The 13,885-nt window shown below is 40.3% G+C and overlaps 1 protein-coding gene across 2 annotated transcripts; it reads right to left on the bottom strand.

The window, feature by feature from the left end:
- Positions 1-317: 317 nt before the first annotated feature.
- LOC127682178 (NADPH-dependent 3-keto-steroid reductase Hsd3b5) lies at positions 318-12,881 on the bottom strand. Of its 2 annotated transcripts, XM_052178570.1 has the most exons (3): positions 12,737-12,881; positions 3,337-3,501; positions 318-1,129 (listed from the first exon to the last, which is right to left on the bottom strand). In XM_052178570.1, exons 1-3 carry the CDS (start codon positions 12,879-12,881, stop codon positions 318-320), a joined length of 1,122 nt encoding a protein of 373 aa, XP_052034530.1. The 2 variants fall into 2 exon arrangements, with proteins under 2 accessions (XP_052034530.1, XP_052034531.1); XM_052178571.1 differs by lacking the exon at positions 3,337-3,501.
- Positions 12,882-13,885: the final 1,004 nt, after the last annotated feature.

Here is a 13,885-nt window from a genome sequence, read left to right as displayed (position 1 = left end):
TCTCAGACAAGAAATGCTTTAGTACATGGAGGGGGGAAGTGGAAGGCCCAGTGACATTCTAACCTACAAGAGGTTCCAGGCAATTCAGTATGAGCAACTGAGTCTTTGGTTACAGCAGCTAAGGCATAACAGCCTGCATTGCTGGGCAAGTGCTTAGGGCTGAAAGGTTGTAACTGGGCCAGTGACTTGCAAGGCTTCTGGTGACCTAAAGACAAGTTGGACAGTGTGTACAATAGAATTGTAAGAGTTGGGTTGTTTCTAAGTCCCTTTCTGGAGGATCTGATAAAACTCAGGGCCATGTCCCCACCCTCTTCACATCACTGAGACTTTTTCTTCAGTGTCTCCCTGTACTGCTCCACTAGCGTCCCAATCCACTGTGAGGTCTTCTGCTTGGCCTCCTCCCAGCTGACAAGTGGCTCATAGCCCAGATCTCGCTGAGCTTTCTTGTAGGAGAAAGTGAACACACTATTTAGTACTGTGACCAAGAAGCGGTTAAAGGGTGGCCTATAATTGTAGACTGGTCGTAGCAGGAAGCTCACAGTTTCCAGCAGGAGGGCAAGCCAGTAGAGCAAGGGCAGGGGAAGGCTCCAGCTGGAATCAAGGCAGAAGCCCCATTTCTTGCTCAGGGTGTAATTTAAATCATCATAGCTTTGGTGAGGAGTGTCATCTGTGATATAGTAGAACTGTCCTTGGATGATTGGGGATTTCTTGGGGTCTCTAAGGCCCCTGGCAGCCAGAATGTGAGCCCATGCTGCATTGCCCACATACACTGGGTTGGCTATGGAGAATGAGGCATATTTCTTAATTTTGCTGTTGTTCTTGAGTGCTGTATTCACAACAGTCAAAATGGCTTGACATTCTTCCCCATAGATGAACGGAGGCCTTAGGGCACAAGTGTGCAAAGTGCCCCCGTTTTTCAGGAGGCTCCCACTGGCTGCCAGCACTGCCTTCTCAGCCATCTTTTTGCTGTATGGGTATGGGTCAGGCCATGTACTTTCATGATGCTCTTCCTCACGGCCGTTCAGGATGATCTCCTTGTAGGAATTCGGCCCAGCCACAGATACTGAGCTGCTGTAGATGAAGGCTGGCACACTGGCTTCCACACAAGCATCCAACAGGAGCTGAGTACCTGCTCATAGGAAGCTCACCATTACCGCTACCAAGTAAGACAAAGGGCCACTGTGGCAATGGGGTCAGATGGGTCTCCATCCCAAGTCCAGTGGAAGGGCTACTAAAGACTAAATGCATTCTCACCTGATCTTGACTCAAACCTGCCATTCTATATATAGCCAAAATTAACTCCAAAATTAATAGAGGTGACATGTAGATTCTGCAAACAAGGGATTTCCAGATTTACAAATTGAGGTTTCTTAATTTATAAAGCTCTTTCTCTCTCTGTTTATATCTCTATGTGTTTGTTTGTACTTTGTTTGAATACTAGGGATGGAACCTAGGTTCTTTTGCATGTTAGACAAGGCCCCTATCCCTGAGACACTGTCCTAACTTGCTTTCTATTGCTGTGATAAACACCATGACCAAAGGAACTAGGGGGAGGGGAGGGTTTGTAGGGCTCGTATGTCCAAATTACAGTTCATCATGGAGGAAAGTCACTGCAGGAAGGAAGGCAGATGTCCCAGTGCTCTTCCCTCCCTTGCTTCCCATGGCTGCTCAAGATGCTTACATAGATGACCCAGGACCTTCTGCTTCGCCTTGACAGCCCTTTGGGCGGTGTCATAGCCCTTCCAGCCCTCTAATATCCATCGCCAATCAAGAAAATAACCTACAGAAACACCCACAGGTCAGTCTGATGGGAGCCATTCCTCAGCTGAAGTTCCTTCATTTTAGGTGACTACTGTGTGTCAAGCTGACAGAAACTAACCAGCATTTTTACCTCAGAAAATATGTCCCTGGATTTTTCTTCTGGAAATGTGTTCCTTCATGTGTTCTAAAAACTGACATCAATACTTTATTTTGGGGATACTGCTCAGTGATTGAGCCTTTGCTTTGATCCCTAGAAACAACAAACATTTATTTATAAAGGACTTCCTCACCAAATAAAACAAGAGTTGCTAATCATTATGCATTTCATAAGATTAAAGGACAGTGGAGTTTTAATTAAAAAATGCAAGGTACTGTATTGTCAGAGGTAGTTCAGAATCTTCATCATGCCCACTCAGCTATATTGCCCAAGGCTTATGGGAAATATGTATTTTGATTGTATTTTATTTTCCAGATAGAGTGCTAGTATACAACCCAGACTGAGCTGGAAGGCATGATTGTTCTGATTCAGAGTCCTGAGTGCTAGGACTACAGATGTGTAGCATTACATCTGGGTATGCAGTATACTCTCATCATCAGACATCTAAGGCTGGTGTATTTTCCTCATGAAGTAAGAATTAATACAGAAATGGGAATCTAGTTACCCATAGCAGCATACTACAGTGATGATGAGAGGGGCAGCTATGTAGAACTAAAAGGGATCATTGTAGTTTGGTTATGGGCATGCCCCAATAATTAGTTGATTTAGAAAAAGAACAAGTCACTTCATTTGGAGGTCCTGGAGAGTATCTATGGCAGGTGGGACCTTGGAATATAGTGATGCTTCAAAGACTGTCAGGAAGCAGTGTCGTTATTTTATATGGTAAAATCCTTTATTTAAAGTTGAATGGAAATCTCCATTCTGAGGCATTTAGGGATCCCATTTAGGGATGGGATCTAAGGAGGAGAGATCCTAAACTCTGCCTAGGATTGATCTTCAAGAATAGATTAATGCTGACCTGAAGAGATGATAATGTGGAAATCAGAAAACAATTGCAGTTAAGAAAACACTTTTTTTTTTTTCTGGGCAGATTATATAGAGCAGCATTGAAGGCTCTCTAGGGACAGAAAGGTCAGTGTGTGGTTTGTAGAGACAGTGAGTGAATGGACATCAAGAATTTGGCAAAGGAGTCCAGTCACTTTTTGTGGAGAGGCAGGAGAACTTTCCTGGCAGGTGGAGTGTCATGGGTGTGGCTTTATAACCTTTCAGTTCTACTGACTACCCCTGGTGTCACTGTTCCTTCCTCTCTCAGCCTGGTTTCTTTTTCTAAACACTGAGGACAATAGTCCTGAGTTCTGCCAGCTGGGCTGTTGAGCAGATGCATCTGACCTACTCAGATCACAGCAGGTATCCCATGGTTGGCCCTTCCCTTTCTGTCCTAATCCTGTTGGGACATCCTAATTTTCCCACCTGCTCCAACTCTTCCTCCAGATGTTCCAATGTAGGGGCCTCCCTCCCCAACCTGTCTCAGGGTTTTCATTTTCCAGCCTGCTCTATATCCCCTTCAGGTACTATACCTTTTAGATTGACATCTAGGATGGTCTGTCTGGAATCGGCACCAAAGGGGTTAACAGCAGCAGCAGTGTGGATGACAACAGAGATGCCCTGGCAGGCTCTCCTCAGGCACTGGGCATCCAGAATGTCACCCTTCAGTACTGTCACCTTGGCCTTTGTCTGCAGCTCTGTGGACACAAAGGAAGTCCTTGGAAATCTTTCTGCCTGGGATGGAAATTTCCTGACACAGGTGTTAGTTATGTAGACCTTCAAGAGCAGTCATGGTGAGAAGATACTGGGGAGGAGGCCTTTCTACTGAAGGAAGCATAAACACTCAAAAATCAGAATGTAGCATTTGTAGGAAAAGAGGAAGCATCTATTTCCACCCCATCTCTTTCTAGAAAATGCACCTGAGCAGTAAGATGCCATTTGTGCTTTACACATAAACAGAGTTATGGGAAATTCCTACATCCATTAAAGTAACTGGAGAGGTGGTGGCACTCAAATGTTAGGAGGGAGAATAGGATTTAATTGATAGGGAATGGGGAAGTCATGTGTGGATTTGAAGGAGAAACAGAGCCAGAGTCCTGCCTTGGGAAGCTGTAACAGCAGTCAGGGGGTGGGTTATAAACTGCACAGGTTCACATGAGAGACATGTGAACAAGCAACAGGTTCACCAGATTATGTCCTCCGAAGTTCCAGTCAGCAGGATCCAGAAGAGGAAGAAACAAAGATGGGCATTTTAACCTTGCCCTGATAGGTCTTGATACTTTCTGGGTCTGTGCTGTGTATAAAGGAAGTGTTATGTGTATTACACAGAGAAAATAGGAGTTTCTGTGAGAAAACTCAGAATGGGCTTAAATGATGGGTTTAGGTGAGCATTTCTTATCAAATAGATCCTTGTAAATGAGGCAGCCTCAACTGGACCACACTGCAGGCTTATAGCCAGTGGCAAAGGGTACATGAGTATCTTTGGGTTCCTCTGATATCTTTTGGATGATACTGGCAATCACTATGTCACCCAAATTAGTTCACAAAGTCATCACGTACCCATGCAGCCTGCACCAATACAGAGAGGAAATAGGAGTTTTTTTTTTTTTTTTTTTTTTTTTGGTGAGAGAACTCAGAATGGTCTTAAATGATGGGTTTAGGTGAGCATTTCTTATCAGATAGATCCTTGTAAATGAGGCAGCCTCAATTGGACCCCACTGCAGGCTTGTAGCCAGTGGCAAAGGGTACATCAGTGTCTTTGCGTTCCTTTTTATCTTTTGGATGATACTAGCCATTACTGTGTCACCCAAATTAACTCACAAAATCATCATGTGCCTACGCAGCCTGTACTAATTCTTTACCTGGCTTTAGCTTCATATTTTCCACATGATTTTCTTAGTTTGCTTTTTCCTTTCCCAACTATCTCATGATATCAGACATTCATTTTGATGTCCCTGGTATAGGTTGGGGAACCACAGGAAGCTACAGGAACAAGCCTCAGGACACACATCTGCCTAATGAAGGCTCTATTGTCCTTCTGTCTCCTTCCAGCCAATGCTCACTTCTCCATGAAGCACATTGAGGTTTCTTATATTTCATCTTAGGGGAGAGCTGTGCCTCTTCTCTGACGCCTCTCTGGTGCAGGTGGCCAATCCAGCTTCAGATATCTCTTGTGCTTTGTGTTTCTATTTATTTATTTTTCATGTTCTTGTGATTTTTTTTGTGTTGTGTAATTTTTACCAAATACTTTAACATGTCTATATTTTCCAAACTAAAAATTAAATTCTTTTTATGCTTTAAGAAAAGATTTACCCATTGTTCCTCCAGTTCTATGAATTCTTCAATTAAGCAGGTGACCCACCCAGCTGCCTGAGTAGTGGAGCCAATGCCCAATGAATAGCCAGACCACTTCCCCAGAACACACTCCGGAGTTTGGGGGTAGGGACTCACCCCAAAAGCCTTAAATTGTCAGACCGCCATTAAACTTGGGGCCTTGATCAGCAATTGGGTTTTCCTGGCCTCTGTTCTTTTCTTCACCCCCACCCCCATCTATCCCCAGCTTCTCTTCCAGGGACCGAGTTCTCTGTGGCTGAGGGCAGTTACAGAATGATGCCCAATGTGAGGCTGGACATGGGAAAGCCTTCTGAGGTGACCCTGCCTTCCTGAAGCTTCACAGAAAATGGAAAAAGATGGTATCCTGAACAGTGAGCAACTATAGGTGCAGAAGGATACAGACTAAGTGATGCAGCGTAGACCCAACACTGAAATCACTTAGGGGCAGACAGTGGAAAATGGGGCAGGAACTTTATAAGCATTTGTCCACAGTCTTTAAGAGCTGTTTCAGGTGAAAGGAAAAGGGTTTGAAAATAGGCATTTGCCCGCAGTCTTCAAGAGCTGCTTCAGGAAGGTTTGAAAAATGAGAGAGAAAGAGAGAAGGAAAATGTATTTTAAAACTCTCCTAGGGAAAAGTGGAAATAGAGAGAGGTCCAGTTTCCTCTGTCGACCCTACTGGAAATATTCATAGTACTGTACAGTGTGCATCTCTCTCTGTGTATTTTTTGCCCTTGGTGCACCAGTTGTATGTGTCAATTTGTGTCTTTGTTTCATTGCTTGAATGATTATTGTACTGTATTTCATGTTAAAAAGAAAAATTGGTAAAAATTTCATCTGCTGGTGATCTATCTCTTAATCTAGCCACAGTTTACACAGCGGAGGCTGATTTAAACTGCCCTGTACTCAACTAGGAGTCAAACATGGCTGGAGGGAAAAAAAGCTGCTTCTAAAATGGCCAGCATCTCAAATTCTAGGGCAAGTGGGTTAATGGTTATTTCTCCTAGAAAAATCTCTACAATTGTGATTTTGGGTTCAAAGTGCTTTTTATTCTCTCCAAGTTATAGCTAAAAAAAGAAAGAAAATGGTTTGGTTTAAAGGTATAAGGTTTTACATATCTTGACTATAGAGTTAAAGTTATTGGTTATGATTTAAAAGGTATAATGTTGGTAACAAAATGTTAATTTAAAACTGGTAAATCAGGGTTGGAGCCATCTTAAACAGTACCATGTGGCATGACCCAATCCAGGAAAAAACAGGCCTCTAAGATACTTCTAAATTGGCATAATGTTTTATGTGAATCTTAATCTAGAAATTAGACTTATAAGGAATAAGATTTAAAATAATGTCTCTTTAATAAGTTACACTGTCATATATTCGAACATAAGAACTGGCAGATAAACTTTGTAGTGTAAAAGTAATGCATTTGCCATTGATTTAAAAGATAATAGATTGTTTAAAATTGGGTTTTGCTTTCCAAGATTGTAGTTATGCTTTAATATTGAAATAGAAAATTAAGAGTTACGATAAAAAATAGCCAGTGTGCCATTGGCTGCAGTTTGCAGTCTGGTTAAGGGCTCCCAATTCTTAACATATTTTGTAATTAAGATGATTTTAAGAGTGATAAGGTTAAAAACAGCTGTGGCCAGAATGGGCCTGTTGTGACTTTCTCACAAGTTTATTGGTATGGTGGTAAAAGCAAAATTTAACCCCCCAAGATAAAAAAGGAGATCTCAGTGGAAATTTATTTGATATCAAACAGGCTCCTTTGACTACTAAGAAAAAACTAGTAGAATTTTTCTGGGAATCCTGAAATTACAGGTTCTTTTTGTTATTCGACCCTCATACAAAGCCCTTGCAGGATGGGTGTGGGTCTGGCCTTAGAGAAAATAGACTCAGATCAGAAGATATTTACATTTGAGTTAATGCAAACTCAGAGCTGTCTAAGTAGAAGTTTTTGAGGAACTGCTTTTGTCTTGCAGACCCCCCCCCCTCCGCCTAGGGAATTTTTGGCCAAAAGAACATTCTTGACAGACTTATCCAGGTGTGGTTCATAATATAGTTCAAATTTAAGATCTGTGAAAGATTAATAAGCCTATGTAGAACTTATGAAGTCATTAAAATTTGTCCCGCCGTCTCCATACAAAATTATTATAGATTTAAAGGTTTTTTTTTTTTAAATTTGTGGATCCTGTTAATTGTAGGGGCATTTGTTTCCAATGAGCTAACTTTAAAGTAACAATAAAGCAATTTCATTAGAAAGTTTTTCCTCAAGAAATGGCTAATTGCCTTCCCTTATGTGAGAAAAAAATGTTTTGTCTCTGCTTCAATACAATAAGCTAGGATCTTAAATCTTTCAGTGTATATCGTTCACAGAATTTTATTACAGGTCTTTGCTCTTAACAATGGGCTTTTAAAATTTTTAAGTAAATGATTTTCAAAAGGCGTTAGGATAAATTAATTGGCTAAGACACTGCTTTAAGCTTGCCACAAGAGGATTTAAGCCTCTGATATTTTTAAGGTAGATGCAAAATAAACAGTGAGAGGCATAACTTGGAGGAAGCTACTGTAAGCATTTGTCAACAGTTTGTTATGTGTCCACTGCCATTCAGTAGTAAAGAGAACATTTTCATCTCCAAGCTTTTTTCATCTCCAAGCAAAGTTTTACATCCTCCAATAAAGATATTGGTGTGTTAGTAAAATGTTATAAGATAAAATCATAAAGGTATTTTAAAAGGAATGTTTTAAGAACCTGATGAAACCTTTGTTCCTTGTTTCAAACGACAATCAAATTGGTCATTGCAGAGTACTGATATTTGATCTATTACATGGCAAGCCTTTTTAGGCAAAATTAATAATTGTTATCCAAAAAGATAAATTGTTACAATTTGCTTCCATCCATGCTTTTATATTTCTTTACATGCATACTATAAGGAATATATCTGCTGTATATATATATATATATATATATATATATATGAAATGGTTAACAATTACTTGAAATTGTTTCTTTTTCGATACTGCTAATTTTTAAATTATTTATGCAAATACAATTCAAATTAAAAAGATATGTTCTTTAAATGACTGTTCTTCTAAGTTAAATGACTTAGTAGAACATAGATATATTCTATAAATGACTAAATATTTGTCCTCAAATATTTCAAATGATATTTGAAAGCTGATCCAGGGGATGGAGAGATGGCTCAGCCGTTAAAGGCTAGGCTCTCAGCCATAAAATATAAGAGTTCAATTCCCAGCAACCACATGGTGGCTCACAACCACCTGTAATAAGATCTGACACCCTCTTCTGGTGTGTCTGAAGACAGCTACAGTATACTGATATATAATAAATTAATAAATCTGGAAAAAAGTGCTCATTCTAGATTGCCAGGACAAGGTAAGGTAAGGTCCTCCTTTAAGGTAAGGTCACAAGAGATTTGTATCCCAGGCAGACCATAGGCCTTACATAGAAACAATTGGCCACACAAGCATATTTTTTATATCATCAAAATAATAATGGCTTAAAAATAATTTTATATTTTTAGAAAATGTGCACATCAAATTGTAAAGACTTATTCTTGTTGTCCTCAATTTCTACCTATACCACATAATAGTGTTAATTCTAGAGTACTTAATCAACTATTGCAGATAAATGATAATCATATTTCTAATTTTAGAAAATTAAAATATGTGCATGTGATTAATGATACAGTTTTAGGTTTTGTAGTTGCATCTGCTCTGACAGGAAAAGCAACTAAAAATGTTATGTTTATTTTCTATGCTTGCTGCCTACATCATTGTCTATGCTTGGTGTTCCAACTTAAATTAAAACAGACAGTGGAACTGGCTTTTACAAGCATCAAATATTTGAGATGTCTTTGACAATTTAATTCTTTCTAATCCTCAAGGATGAGGTAATATAAAAAATTTAAACAATATCTTCTTAAAAAAGAAAAGAGAGGGGGAACAGTATCCCCATGCTTATCATTTAAGTTATGCTTGTATATTTTTAAGAAAAATTTAAAATTTGGATGCCAAGAAACTCCTTGATGAGAGTCTGTAGCATCCTATAACTAGGCATGCTCATGCCTAGGTGAGATGGAGGGATCCACTTATTGGCCTATGGCATGATCCTGATCACGTATGTGATATGGGGAAGAAGGCGTGTTTGTGTTTTTTCCACAGAATGCTGCAGAAGCATGCTAGCTGCCAGAGTGATTGGTGTGGCATGCTGAACATAAGCTGACTGTGGGCTTGCTGAGCCCTGACAATGATGACTTTACTTGCCAATGTCTCAGATTAGATAAACTGCCTTGCTTCAAACTTTTAGACCTTGTGGGACAGAACATGGAGACCGTTAAACTAACTTAGAAAAATTAATCTAAAGGAGGAGTTATAATAACTCTTCTCTTTCCTTTAATGTGATCAGCTGACTCAATCATAGACTAGTCTAGAAATAAATCCAATATTGGAGATTCCAATTATGAAGATGGCTAGCAATCTTCTTCAGCCAGCTGAGTTAATTTAAAATACAGTTTCCATGTTTCCTGAGAAGTAACAGCTTATCTCTTGATTCACAAAGCTACCTCCCCCACCCCAGAGGCCAGGCTTTGTGTTTTTTTTTTTTTTAAAGATTTATTTATTTATTTAATACATATGAGTACACCCCCATTGCTCTCTTCAGACATACCAGAAGAGGGCACCAGACCCCATGACAGGTGAGCCCCCATGTAGTTGCTGGGAATTGAACTCAGGACCCCAGGAAGAGCAATGGTGCTCTTCACAGCTGAGCCATCTCTCCAGCCCCAAGAGGGCTTTGTGTCTTTTAAGTTGCTAATTTGCAACTGAATTGGATACCTCAGGGACATCCACAGAAGTTAATCCTGTTCCACCTTTAACTCTGGACCTTGTTTGTTAAGCAGACTGGCTGTCTTCACCCAGGCTTACCTGGATTGAAAAATCACATGTCTGTTAAAGACACTTGCAGACTCCCTGGCTTCAAAACCTATACAAGTGGATCTCCTTTTAGGAGCCACATAGAACTCAGATCTATGTGTGTCTGCTTGTGAGCAGACATGGGCACCAGTGAGAGGTGCAAGGCAAAGCACTGCAAGGGAAGGGCCATGTTTTCAGGCTCTGAGTTCCCTGGAAGCACACCTGATTGCATAGGGGTTGACTTTGAGAGGTTGTACTTAAAATAATAATAAGGAACCCTATTACCCCTCCTCTGCAAAGACGTCATACAATATTTAAGAGGAATCAAGGTCAATGTTTCCTCCTCCTGGTTAAGGCCCGCTGTCTTTTGATGGATATTTATCCACTGTTTTTTCTTAAAATTAAAGGAAAGGGAGGAATTGTGACCTCCCCCAGCCTTTGAGAGTTTGACCCATTGTTCTCAAAGAATAGCAACCCAGCCACCTGACTCCAGCCTCCTGCAGAACAAGCAGAACCAGTTTCCAGCCTATAGGTCTTGCCCTACCTATATATATATTTGGAGAGATTCATTAAAGTTTGAGTGTTGAGTAAGAAATCATGCCTTGACTCTATGTGTTTCCCTTGCCACCTTGTTTTCTATCCCCATCTCTTCTTCCAGGGAACCCAAGCTGTTAGTATGTAGCTGTGGGTGGCTACAATTTTTGTGTTATGTGCATTGATGTATGTCTAGAACTGGAGTTGCAGATGTTAACTGTGGTATTGGTACTGTAAATTGAACCCAGGTCCAATGAAATACATCCAGTGCTCTTAACCACTGAGCCATCTCTCCAGGCCCTAAATACTTTTGTTTTACTATTAACTTTGGGATTTTAGAAGGTTCTGCAAGTCCAAGGGGCATGCACATAAGACCTGTATTTGAGCCTATACATTTATATATATTCCAAGGATTTATAAGTCTTAGGAAATATGGTATATTTGAATGTATGTTGTCAGTTATAATTTTAGTACAATATTACTATAAACTTTAAAAATAATCAAATTAATTATTTTATAATTTCCTCAAAAAATGAATTGTATGAAAAATATTGGAGTGTGGGACTCAAAACTACTATAAAAATAAAATTTCTTTTGTTCTTTTTTTTCTTTTGCCTGTGTGTTTCTTTTAAAATTTTGCAACTGTTGCTTCTCAAAACTGTGAAGAATCTTACTTTTAACCCAACAACACTAGTCCATATCTTGAGATGCTAATTATACAAATACATGAAATTAAACTTGACAAAGGAATTCAGATAAATGTGAACCACTCTTTCTAAACCTCAAATGTGTTTTAAGGATTTTGACATTAACTTGTGATTTAAATGAGAACAACTCAGTAGGTTCATATCTCTGAACACTTGGTCCCAAGTTGTTGGAAAAGTTAGGAGGTATGGCTTTGTTGGAGATAGTGTGACATTAGAGGTAGCCATTGAGGCTTCTAAAGACTTGGATTATTCCCACTTAGTTCTCTGCTTTGTGGTTTTGGATCTAGATATGAACTCTCAGCTACTGCCACAGTGCCATGCCCATCTGTCAGCTGCCATGCTCCCTGCCATGATGGTTTTAGGCTCTAACCCTCTGAAACTAAGTCTCCAATCATCTCTTATGTGGTCTCATTGTCTTATCCCAGCAATAGAAAAATAAGACATGCTTCCATCACCTTCGTTTTTCGTAGGACAAAGTCAGATCACCTCTGGGATTAGGTTCATTTTGGGAAGGAGGAGCAATCAAAATCAAACTATGGGATGTCTGATAGGTGATTTGATCCAGTCTCAGCCTGACAAAGCCAAGGGATGGGTGTGTGGGATCCAGGCAATGGGTGTAAATGAACTCTGTAGAGTATGGAGGAAGAGGTGGCATTGATAATGGTCTCCCACTAGGAGTTGAGGCCCTTCCACAGCTACTTTCACAGAGGATGAGAGAATGGAGCAGCTGGGAACCTGTACTATCAATGCCATGCTTGCCCTTGGCCTAGGGGTGGAGAGATACAACAGAAAAAATATAAAGTACTTCTCTAGTAATGTGCTCAGTCATTTTCTTTGAGAATAAATGGCAGAGAGAAGGAATGATAGGAAAGACATTGGAGGATTCCTGATGCCACATATGAAGTCCTCTGGCCCTCACTATGTGCTCTTTAATTTCCCTCTCTTCTTCTTCACTCCCCTTCCCTACAGCCTTCATAAATGTACCTTGATATTATAAGCTCTCCCTGCTGCAAACTGCAGTCTTTCTCTAGTCGTAAATAAAAATAAACTATGGAACAAATTAGGAGCATCTAAAAGAGGCAGGGACCCAATGCTAAAGTCTCTAGTTTAATAATCTTTTGTTAGTATTACACAATATTGCAAAAATTGACAAGTCCATTCTATTTAGGACATAGAAGAGCTTCTAGCAAAGGAGAAAACTGATCTACAGTGTCTGAATAGGAGAGAGACCCAAAGGCCCAGGGCCTGCCCCTGACTGTCCACTCCACTTGTGGGTGAGGCCTGAATTCACTTCATCCAACTATGCAGTGACTTTTGTGTTGTGCCAACTGTGAATGTTGTTTATAGATCCATGTGGTTTTTTATGTTTTAGACAAAGGAGCCCTCCCCACAACCCATTCATGTCTCCCAGTCCCGAGATACTTACTGGACAATTTCTCTTCATGTTTTGAACTGAAGGTCCTGAACAGCGCTCTGATTTCCTGCAGCCCTTCCTCATGCGCCAACATTTGCACAATCCTCTGGCCCAGAAACCCTCCTGCTCCTGTCACCAGGCAGCTCCACCCAGGCATGGTCAACACAGGAAGCAGATAGTAGAGGGTACAGATGTGATGTAAGTTAGTCCTGTGGAGTGGTTCAATGTGTACACAGTCATGGAACTCCTAGTACATTTACATAATAGAAAAAAATGTCCTGAAGTTAATTTCACACATTTTTCTCATAAGAAATCACTTCTCTGATCCCAAATCTTGTGAAATGTTCCCTAAGAAGTAAGGGAAAACAAAACAAAACAAAACTAAAATACCCAACTGCATTGGACACCAGATATGCAATCTCTGTTTTAGGTCATCTTTGACACTGAGACACTGCATCAGACTGTGCCCCAAGGTTGCCCCTCTCACCTTAGATGACAACTACATACTCTGGATTGTCTTACCTGTGCTTATGAGAATCCTCTCACACATGTGAGTTCTACGACCCTCTCTGCATATGGTTAGTTCTCTCAGCTTCAGAGCTCTGACTTCAGAAACCCAAGCTCACATTTATTAGCTTCCTATGAAGGATATTACAAAGGATACAGAGGAAGAGATATAGTTTGAGGAAAGAAAGGGGAACAAGGCTTCTACTCCCTTGTTTGATGTATCTGCTTTTAGTAATGTCTAACTGTTTATCTACAAAAAAGCTTAGGAGGCTGGGCCCTCCTTCATTAGTTAATCATGAAGACAATGCTTAATCATTCCATGAAGGTGATTCTCCAGTAGAGGTTTCCTCTTTCTACATGACTCTAGGTTATGTCAAGTGTAAAACCAAAGCTAATCAATACCCAGACAAATGCTTATCTGGGAGCACACAGACCTCTGTGCCTCCTGCACGAAGTCTTGTGCCTTCTGAAATTCTTTGACTCCTAAGAACAAAGTATGTATAAGAAAAATTATAAAATAGGAAAATATGACCACTTCTTTCTAGGACCCCAGCTGGTGCAGATCTGTGCAGGCCCTGGGCATGCTGCCTCAGTCTCTCTGACTTCAGAAGTCTGTGGGTCATGTTGATTTAGAAGGGCGTGTTTTCCTGGTGT

This window comes from Apodemus sylvaticus, chromosome 4, assembly GCF_947179515.1.
Source record: "Apodemus sylvaticus chromosome 4, mApoSyl1.1, whole genome shotgun sequence".
NCBI classification, from domain to species: domain Eukaryota; kingdom Metazoa; phylum Chordata; class Mammalia; order Rodentia; family Muridae; genus Apodemus; species Apodemus sylvaticus.
The sequence above is the reverse complement of the archived record's forward strand: the minus strand, read 5'-3'. Positions and strand labels throughout refer to the sequence as shown.

Excerpts from the sequence above, each read along its gene's own strand:
- LOC127682178 (XM_052178570.1), bottom strand. The coding sequence starts at position 12,881 with ATGCCTGGGTGGAGCTGCCTGGTGACAGGAGCAGGAGGGTTTCTGGGC. Across the intron at positions 3,502-12,736 it reads ACATGAAGAGAAATTGTCCA|AGCTGCAGACAAAGGCCAAG; the intron begins GTAAGTATCTCG and ends TTGTGTCCACAG. Across the intron at positions 1,130-3,336 it reads CCTAGATGTCAATCTAAAAG|GTACTCAGCTCCTGTTGGAT; the intron begins GTATAGTACCTG and ends TCCTATGAGCAG.